General features: G+C 41.7%; 1 protein-coding gene across 1 annotated transcript; it reads left to right on the plus strand.

Moving 5' to 3' along the window:
- Positions 1-7,047: 7,047 nt before the first annotated feature.
- Positions 7,048-10,896, plus strand: LOC108929248 (zinc finger protein 39-like). The gene is made up of 4 exons (XM_018743625.2): positions 7,048-7,174; positions 8,999-9,044; positions 9,466-9,525; positions 9,790-10,896. The coding sequence occupies exons 2-4, from the start codon at positions 9,002-9,004 to the stop codon at positions 10,557-10,559; spliced, it is 873 nt and encodes a 290-aa protein (XP_018599141.2). The 5' UTR covers positions 7,048-7,174; positions 8,999-9,001; the 3' UTR covers positions 10,560-10,896.
- The last annotated feature ends 97 nt before the right edge of the window (positions 10,897-10,993 follow it).

The following is a 10,993-nucleotide window of genomic DNA, read 5'->3' on the forward strand; positions in this document are numbered from 1 at the left end:
TTTTTATTCATTTATTTTTTTCGCAGTGAATGTGCCACTGAACCAACTCAGACCACCCGGGCAGCACATTGCAACAATTGTAGGTTCAGAAGTAATTTATAGCATAAGAAATGCTGGAGCTGGGATGTGAATTCGGAAAAAAACACTCCTGGACAGTGAGAGGAATACAATGAATCACTCAGCCCTGACAGCTATCTGTTTACTTTCCCGCATCAGATCTCACACTGAAATTAAGTGCACATTTCACATTCAGTACGGTGGTGTCATATGAAGCCGCTGTTTTTCTACAAGTCCTTCCAGAAATGACAGTGCATTTATTTAACATACCAACGAGATCCTTTTTTTCCTATTTATTTAGGAAATACAATCCACCCTACCCTCTTCGTATTATAATAAAGGACCACAGGACCACACTAACCCATTTATTTATTTATTTATTTAATTAATTTTTCTGAACATCGGAAATGTGTTACTTGAAATTATATTTTAAAGTATAGTTTTTAACGGCAGGACACTGCTACTAAGCTCTTTGTGAAAAGAGGAGAAATAAAAAAAAATTAAAAAACACTACATTCATTTGACACTTTCCTCAAAGTGACTTGCAATGTTAAGCTACCTGCAATTATTTTGCAATTTATACAGCTGGGTAATTTTACTGGACATAGTCAGAGTAAGTACCTTGCTTAGGGGTGCTGCAGCTGGAGGTGGGATTGAAACCTGCAACCTTTGGGTACCATAATATTGGACTGTTATATACAGTTTAATAAACAAAAAAAACTGCAAAGCCTTTCACTGACTTCTTCCTCCAAATAAATCAATACCAGAGAATATACTGCTAAGTACCTAAAATATCTAATCGTGAAATACACACCATTCAGTACTGAAATGTTAGCATAACAATGGTCACTGAGTCAACCATAAATTCCCTGTGACAGCTCTCATTTAGGAAAAGTGTTAAGTGGAAGTATATACTGTACATATACAAAATAACTGAGAATAGCAACACATACACATTGAATAAATCCATAAAGAGGCAGAGAGTTTACAGTTGGGATTTAAGTTATAAATCAGATATGTGCATGATTAATGAGCACAGGTAACTAAATAAACCAGGTACTCCAATTCCACAGTAATACAGCGAGCAGTACATGCTTTCTTGTATGGGTCTGGGTGCAGCCAGCACAGAGACTGCATTTTTCTTACGATGGCAAAAGCGGAACGAATCCCAAAAACAGATCTCAGGGGCCATTTTTTAAAATTTGGAAGGCTTTCTGGGGTCTCTTTCTGCCGAAGTAGGGCACAAAATCTCTACTGAGCTCATTTCATCGCTCTTGCTGTATCCTAACAGCTTCCTTGATAAAATGCTTTACAGAAGTGAGCAAATTACAACACTGTATTGTACTAAAAATTTGATGCGTTGAGGGTACAGTGGCGCAGCACATAATGTTGCTGCCTCACAGCACCTCGGCTGTTTGAGTGCATGTTCAAATCTGGTTCGGTCTGCATAGACTTTCTATGTTCTCTCTGTGTCTACATGGGTTTCCTCAAGGGTGCTCTAGTTTCCTCCCACAATCCAAAGACATGTAGTTCAGGTAAACTGGTGACACTAAATTGCCTATAGTGTTTAAATGAGTGTGTGTGGCTGCCCTGCAATGGACTAGTGGTCCCATCCAGGGTGCCGCCCTCCCTACCTTGTGCCCCGTGATTCCATGGACTCTGGATTGCTGTGACCCTGACAAGGACTAGTGGTTAGTGAAAGTTGGAGAAGTTAATGCTTTATTTCCATTGCCTTTGTGTTAAGATAGACCAAGCTGACATTTTATAGTGATGGATGATAACAGCTAAACTGCACTTTTTGTACAAAAGTGATTTCTGAAGAACGGTCATTCTAAAATTTTTGCACTTTAAAATGATTTTGTTATACAAAAGCTTGAATTGCTTTTGATATAATATGCCATTTTGTAATAAGAACTAGAAATTCTGATCCTGTTTATTTTTGCTGCTCAGAGTGCATTTATTACACACACACACACACACACAGACTGAAGCCACTTGTTCTGAGATGGGGTCGCAGCAAACTGAAGCCTAGCCCAGCAACACAGGATGCAAGGCTGGAGGGGGAGGGGACACACCCAGGACGGGACGCCAGTCCATCACAAGGCACCCCAAGTGGGACTCGAACATCAGACCCGGCAGAGAGCAGGACCCGGCCAAGCACGCCGTGCCACCGCTCCCCTCAATCAGGTGCAAATGAAAAATGGAATTATTTTCACAAAACAAAGGATGGGAAAACAAGGACAGGATGCACTCTGTCAGTAAAGATATCACAGTCGAACCCTTTGTCTGACCTCCAGCAAATGCGGAAGGATGAGACCCTTGTGGATAGTGTGGCTCCAACAGCTCCAGCAGCTCAGTGAGCTGCTCCATCAGCCCCAAGGCCCGTGGCGGGGTGGCTCTCCTCAAAGGCTCTTCATCTTCACCTGCTTTGCCATCTTTGCAGACTTTTGCTTGCATCATCATAGAAGTCTTGAATAATTTGGTACCACAGAAAAAAACTCATTCTCTGTCAGCTGTCAGCACACGTTCAAGAACATTCCTTATATTTTAAAATACGGTGGGATCAGCGTAAAACAGAAAACGAGCAATTTTTTTCTTTATGGAGGGGCTTTTAGATTCATTTAAATCTGAAAATAAAAGCCCTACCATCTATAAGTAATAAACGTACAATCCAGCAACGGGGGCTAAATGACCTGCATTTGAATATAACTTTGATATTTCCTTCAAATGGCTTGACACTGGTTAAACTCTTCACTCGTGCCTATTTACTTGCAGGGCTTATACCGGTGCACCAAGAACTGCTTAGGGAGCAGAGGAAGTTAACTAACTGTTACACTTCCGCCCCCATGAGAGATGAAAACACTGCAGCCTTGACGACGGTAATGAGCTTCCACCAGCTGTTGATCAATGTGGTGCGCAGCTGCCATTGCTGTAAATTGTGTTAATTCTCTGAATGAAGAGGCGGTAACACCTCCCCCACAGAACCTCCCAGGCCCTCTGCTCTCTCTTCAGAAGTAGCTGCTGTGTGAATTGGGTCCAAGTCACCGCCCCAAGCTCCAAGCCAAGAATTATTAAACAAACCCACCCTTTATGCGTCGTACCCTTGATTAACTGAAACTTCGGCCATATGTGCCCCTGAACAAAAATGCTCGAGTGTACGTTTATTGGTGCCAAATGTTCTTGTGCTGCTAAAATAGGCCTGTCCCCAATGCCACTTTATTTGACTAAATGCGTCCTACGTAAATGTGTAAACTTTCCCTGAAATTTGTTTGTTTCACCGCAAGTGATAGTTCACACGGCAAAGAAATTATTGAAAGTAGACAAACATAAGTAGAAGAGAGTAAGAGTGCTGGCAGCGATACACTGTAACGTGTTTTACATTCCATTAGGTAACCAGGAACATCCAGTGGAATATAATATGGGAAATACCAATTTGTATGGTCAGAGCAGAAAAGCATGAAATAAAGTCCATACTTAGTATAACATCCAATGTTCCTTAGTGTTTTGCATGCCTGTTATTCAGGTAAATATTGAGATTCCCAAATTCAAGACTCTTTTTAGCCCTTCAAACCTTGTAACAGCCACATTTACCCTGTGCTGCTTTGAACTTGTACTTCCAAAGAAACCTGATCTGAAACATTTAAAAAGTAGACTCTGCTGCTTCCTGCTGGAGAAAGAGTGAAATGAATCAGGATGGTGATCGTCTGGGTTCCAGTCCCACTCAAACTCTTTCTGCAGGGACTGTCTTGCCTTATTGTTGACTACATCTGCCAGGGACTGTAACCAGGTAGGGTGGATCTGGTTTCCTCACCCCTGCCAGACCTAGTATTAGGCGTCACTGAAGAGGTCTCCATGCTCCATTCTGCTTCATCACCTCCATTTCCTGTTGCAATAGTTCCTCATCCTTTTCAGCACATAATTCAATAGCTCAGTTCATCAACTGTGAACTTGGAACTACACTATGAGAGTGAGTGGTTTGTCCATACACATAATCTAATACAACACCCAAGTCAGTGTTATAAATATTTATTTTAACAAATACAGCATCAAAAGTGCTACAGTAAATCAGGGTAAAAGTGAATATTGTTGTGTATGGAGGGGGGTGGGTCGCCAGAGGCTCTTCCTGAGTTGTCGTAGGTCTAACTCAACGATACACCAACAAAAGGGAAGTGCCCACTTGAAAACCTCGGTGAAATGCTCATGTTGACACCTTGTGAGTCGTTGCGGTGTTTGGGGAGGAGATGAAGTCTAGAGCTGAGTCGTGGAGATTTCTGATGGACTTCCCTGATGGTTTCTGTGGGGACTCATGTGCAAGGTTGTGAGGTCAGTAGCACTGGGCCTAGTGTATAGCCGTTGATATAAGCACATGGAAAGTAACATCTTATCCTGAATGTTGAATGTTCACAGTATGTTGACAATGGATGGACAAAACAACTCCAGTTTTCTTAAAAAATTCAGAAGGTATTGAAGTATCAGTGGATTTTAGACAGTTTTGCCCATCTAAGTGTTCAAGAAGAATCTTGAAGCTCAGGGCGAGCTTGGAAGAAGCCAAGCACAAGATTCTTCTCAAAAGGGATTCCCATAATGGAGTCCACCCCTTGTTTCCTTTACCTCTTCCTCTGCACACCAGCACCAGCCACTCACAGCCAACTAACTCTTTCTGGACTTACCAAGTCATCCTCACAGAAGAAAAGGAACGAGTGTGTGTTTGTGGATCTCTCACTTTAAGATTATTCGCATCGGCTTTGGTTACTGGATCTCTACTCACCAATATGCATTTTGGTGGTGGGTCTGTAAGAGAAGCAGGAAGCAGATGGAAAATTCAGAGCCTGTCTTCTCCACTGTGAGCACAAGAGACAGCAGGAGACAAGCCAAAGCATTGTGTTCATTCACAGAGGTATAAAGTGATAGAAAATTTTAAAAAAGGTGTCATTATTTTGCCTCCGTGTTGATGCTTCTACAGTTGGCACGGTCATTCGGTCTAATGAAACGCAGTATTAAAAACTTATTCATTAAAAATTCACACCAAATGAATAGATTGAAATTTACTAATAAGGGGTTTAAACTTTTCAATAAATTAATATCCACTCATCATAACCATTCACACACACACACACACACACATTTTCAGAACCGCTTGTCCCATACGGGGTCACGGGGAACCGGAGCCTACCCGGCAACACAGGGCGTAAGGCCGGAGGGGGAGGGGACACACCCAGGACGGGACGCCAGTCCGCCGCAAGGCACCCCAAGCGGGACTTGAACTCCAGACCCACCAGAGAGCAGGACTGTGGTCCAACCCACTGCGCCACCGCACCCCCCCATAACCATTCATTATCTATATATTACACTATGAAAAGGCATTCCACAGACACAGACAGTTTTTTAGGGCTATAAATTATTCAGCTGAGTTTTACAGCACATTCATCTTAAATGTGATTTCAAAACTAAAATATACATGTTACCTTTCCACCTCACTTCATAATAGATGCAGGCAGGGGAACTAAATTATGAGTGCACAGCATTTCACTGAAATAGTGATGAGCTGTTTGAATAGTAATGTCCCAGTACCTGGTCTACTTCAGCTTTTTCACTCCATGGTCAAATGAACCAGCTTATTTGAAGAACAGACATATCAGATATAACCAAAGCACACATTTACAATGCTGAATACTGAAAATTAAAGAGAGTTTACATGTCTACAAAAAGGTTTATTTATTAAACAAGAAGACTGACATTTATATGATTATGGAAAAGACAGCAAAAAAGATTACACTTTCTATTAATGTATTAATAATAAGACATATATTTCTAGTGCGGGGGGCGCAGTGGCGCAGTGGGTTGGACCAGGTCCTGCTCTCCAGTGGGTCTGGGGTTCGAGTCCCGCTTGGGGTGCCTTGCGATGGACTGGCGTCCCGTCCTGGGTGTGTCCCCTCCCCCTCTGGCCTTACGCCCTGTGTTGCCGGGTAAGCTCCGGTTCCCTGCGACCCCGTATGGGACAAGCGGTTCCGAAAAGACATTTCTAGTGCCTGCATTATTGTCTGTGTTACAAACCGCACTTTTCATGTAAAAGCATTGCATGAGTTCATGATCTATCACATGAATTTGCCAAATCAATTTCGTAAGAACAATTCTGTGTTGTGTTTTTTTAAAGAAACAATAAAGGAAGGGAATTTACCTTCACCCAAATGCAGTGGACTGTCCGTATCTGCCAGGGTTACAGCCTGAGTGGGTCTGCTGTCAGCTTTAGGCCTACGTTACATAAGAAACTCTGATAGAGTAACTGTCAAAACTTGGAATTCACCTATCCTGGCCACCCGGGCAATATTTGTATGGCACAAAATGGAAAGAAGAGTGTGAGCAAGGTGACTCAAAAGGGTCCTACATCTATGGGAACTACAGTAGAACAGCTGGGGGGACATGATGGTTACAGATCTCCTCCTTGATAACCAAATATCAAAAAAAAAATGTGTTGAGCAATATTAAAACACACACACACAGTCTGAAACCTCTTGCCATAAGCAGGATCGCGGTGAGCCAGAGCCTAACCCGGCAACACAGGGCATAAGGCTGGAGGGGGGAGGGGACACACCCAGGACGGGACGTCAGTCCATCGCAAGGCACCCCAAAGCAGGACTCGGACCGCAGACCCACCAGAGAGCAGGACCCGGCCAAGCCCCCTGTGTCACCACACTGCCCCAGCATCACATTAAGAGGAAACAAAAACCATGCATCCATCTCCTAGAACATCCACTCAAGCGCATGACGCCAGGAACGAGCAACTTCCGAGCCTTTCTAAGCATAATGATACTCAGTTCATACTTCTGGGAAAACTGTATGCAAAGGTAGACTCTGTACCCAGGACTATTTTAACAGATTTTCTGTTCTGATTGGCTAAAATGGGTAACGTGACAGAGAGAAACTGTTTTGATTGGCTGAAATGGGTAACATGACAATAGATTCATGCCTTTTTGGATTGAAGCCCGCCGTTGGAAATAAAGTGGAAAACAAGATGTCTCCATTTTGAAAGCAGAGCGGTTCTGACACGCAACAGGAATCTTTCTCGTGTTGTTGTAATGCAGCTTAAAGTTCGTGGCGCACCAACGATCGTGCCAAGGTAACAGTGGTCCTTTGCTCAAATGCGGCCGCATCCGTTTACCGGCGTAAAAAAATTGGGAACACCAGTTCTACTCAGTTGCAGCTGTATCTCATCATTCATGGTCCATGGCGTCATGGAGAATATTAATATATCCAGATTAAGATTTGTTGATTCGTCTGCCTTTTGTGAATTAATTCGAAGAAGCTCTACCCCTGGGTATAGATTAGTTTGGTTTCATTAAATAATATCATTAAAAGGGAGTGCGCAAAGTATTGAAATACAACTTTTCTGCATGATTTCATTCGGCGGCGGCCGGAGATTGCCGAGCGTTCCCATCAGCCCCTGCTGAGTAAAAAGCGTTTGTTGTTTTATGGACATTTAACCACTGTTTCTCTTGTGTTTTGTTAATATCTTTACCCTCATTACTTTATTATATAGGTGCTCGGTTGTTTGATGTATTTGTTGGTAATACATGGTTACCAACCGTGAGTGTGTCTTCTTTGCTTTTTTTTTTTTAGCGCAGCAGAGCAGTGCCGTGCAGGTGATGAACTGTAAGAATCATGTGAGGGATGAATAAGCGCGTTTAATCCCCAAAGCAATTGCACATTTTTTGAAGCCAGAAAGGGGATTGTTATGGGAAAGACTTTGTCTTGACAATGTATTTTATGTAATGGTTGTTCAGTAATTTTGTTCACCAACTGTAGGAAAATGGTTTTGGGTTTGTTTGATTGTGTGTATTATTGATTACTTTTTTTATTTAATAAAGTTTGAAAAATCAAAAAAAAGCAATTGCACAATGCTTGTTCAGACATTGGAATTAATCTGGGGTAAATGACATTTTAACATGTTTATGAAAGTACTATGCAATGACAAAGTTGTATCTATTTATCTTATAAAAATACATTTAAAAAAGTAGTAGTGACAGTTCAGTACCACTGGGGACCAAGGGGACTCTATACAGCCTAATTACTGTTGTCAGAAATTACCTCAAGGGTGGCATGGTGATGCATTGAGTAGCACTGCTGCCTCATAGCTCCAGTGTTGTTCAGGTGTACCTCTGAATCCAACTCAGTCTGTATGGAGTTTGCGTGGTTTTTTTTTCTTCTTTTCTTGTGTTCACACGTTTCCTTTGGATGCTCCTGTTTCTTCCCATGGTCCAAAAAATGTATGGTTCAAGCTAATTGGTGACTTTAAATTATCTAGTGTGTAGTGAGGCTACCCTGCAGTGGGCTGGTGTCTTGTCCATGCTGTACCCTGCTTAGCCTTTGACCCTTTTCTTCTGTGATAGGTTCTGGATCACCATGACCCTGGCTTGGACAAGCAGTTTAGTATAGTGAGTGAGAGGGAAAAAAACTACCTTGGGTAACAGGACAACTGGAGCAGTCCATTGATGATTTTGTGGAATTCAACAATGATATGCTTGCAGATTTCTTTTTTCGGTCTCTTAATTATATTTTTCATGTTAAATGCCACATCTTCCCTTGACACAAATGATAATCTCAGGCTCCCTGATGTGCAGGTCAAAAATGAGATAAGCTCACAAAAAGACTATTTGGGTTGTTGAAAACTTTACTCTGATCATGCAGTAGATTTGTAAACAGTAATGCTATTCTTTTGAAGTGCAGATATAAAAAAAAAAGTTTGAGATTAATTGCACAGATTTTTCTATAATTAGTTGTTTTCCCAACTTCAGTTGCCTGTTCTGCCACATTTGATGAAACTGTTGCTTTGTTAACTTATAAGAAAATGAGGTCTTCATTTATTGCTTCAGGTAGAGCTCTTTTAAGTACTTGAAGGTAAAATGTTATATTTCACTTATCCAACATTTTCACCCTTCTACAGAAAATGAGTTCTCTGCTTCAGCAGCAAGAAGAGTTCTTCTTTCAGGGTGAGTGATAAACACTTAAATTTAACCTTCCACTTCCTCAGTAGAATTTATCATGAATTTCTCATATCATGTGTCTTTGATATTTCACCTACTAAAAGTTTGCTCTTAACATGGTACAAATCCAGTACAAAAACACACATTCTGAAATCAGACCCTTTGCACTTATCTCTTCAAACAAGACCACACAAAATTTAAACAGAATTTTGCATATACAAATCTCTACATACTGATGAACACATACAGTCCTCTGCAGAAATGTTTTCACAAGGAAGGACCTTAAAGTATCTTATTAAAATCAAAACTATATAACAGTTTAGCCGGACAGGAAAGGTGCATATCGGTGTACCCACAGTATTTATGAGGAGTCAGATTGTGTTTTTTCTGTCTTCATTATGGTTGGTTGTGTTCATTTGCCTTACAGGTTGTATACCTGTGAACATTATATTTATAAGTGAAGATGAGTCTTCAGATGAGACGACAGGTAAAACTATGCTATATACCATCATATACTGTGTAATTTTAAGCAAAGTCTGCAGAAAGTGTTTCTGTTAGATCATTAAGGCATCCAGCAATGTCCACATGAATTCTGGTACAACCCACTGCAGAAACAGTGGTCCCAAAGAACATACAACATATCAGCTTGCAGTGCATTATACTGTCAGGTGAACAGTGTGGAAACAGTTTCTCCCCTCTTTGAAGCATCATCTGTGTGAGTTTTGCACCAATTGTCTCAAATGCATTACAGGGAACCTCACTGAATGGAAGCCTGTCTACTGCTCAAACTGTAACACCGCTTCCCATATGACTGAACCGTTGCCTGACCATGGAGTGACCCAGCAATCGGTGAAGACTGAAGACAATAAGGACAGTGTGAAGCGTATGTGGCAGAAGTACACTTGCAAGCAGTGCCGCTATACCACAGAAAAATCCTATAATTTTACATGCCATTTAAGAACTCATACAGGTGAAAAGCCGTACAGGTGCCCCATGTGCAGCAGGAGCTTTCGTACTAGGAGTCATCTCAATCGTCACTGTCGAACATGCGTATACACTGACACAAAAGAAGTCGGAAATCCTGTTTCTCAGTTGCAGAAGAGTGAGTCTGAGGAATCCACTCTTCCTAACTCCATAGTACATTCTCCACTCAAGTTGAATTATATCTGCCAAAAGTGCCCGTATTCTACTTGTAATTCTTATAATTTTAATTGCCATTTAAGAACTCACACGGGCGAGAAGCCATACAAGTGTCTAATGTGCAGCTTGTCTTTTCGAACCCGGAGCCATCTCAATCGACACGGTCTAAAGTGCACCTACACAGACATCGGTAGTCTTACTTCGAAGTTGCATAAGTGTGAGCGTTGTAAGTACGCCACCACTTCTTCGTACAACTTGAGGATACACAAGCGAATCCACACAGATGAGCGACCGTATAAGTGTATCACATGTAAAGCTGAGTTCCGCACACAAAGCCACCTTCATCGACATGAACGAAGCCATCTGAAGAAAAAAAACTAGCCAGTATGCTCACAGTGGCTGACTCTGAATATGAACTTTATGTGCCAGATACAATAATACGTAACAAGCAGTGTCATTCACATTGTATAGTTGCTATCTTTCCCAAATCCTGATGAGAGCTGATTTAGGCATTCATTTTCAATGCTATTTTAAGTAACAGTTGTTTTTTACTAGATCATTTCTCTATTGGACAAGTGCTGCTACAGTCTTTTTGTTGTATGTTAGCACATAATAAACTTGGTTTGAGATGTAACTAAATACTGAGCCATGTGCGTGCTATTAGTTACGGTGGCACAGCGGGTATCGCTGCTGTCTCACAGCGCCTGGGTGGTGCGAGAGAACGTGGGTTTGATCCCCGCTCAGCCTGTGTGGAGTTTGCATGTTCTCCCCATGTCTGCATGGGTTTCCTCTGGGTGCTCTGGTTTCCTCCCACA

This window comes from Scleropages formosus, chromosome 1 (assembly GCF_900964775.1).
Source record: "Scleropages formosus chromosome 1, fSclFor1.1, whole genome shotgun sequence".
NCBI lineage: Eukaryota > Metazoa > Chordata > Actinopteri > Osteoglossiformes > Osteoglossidae > Scleropages > Scleropages formosus.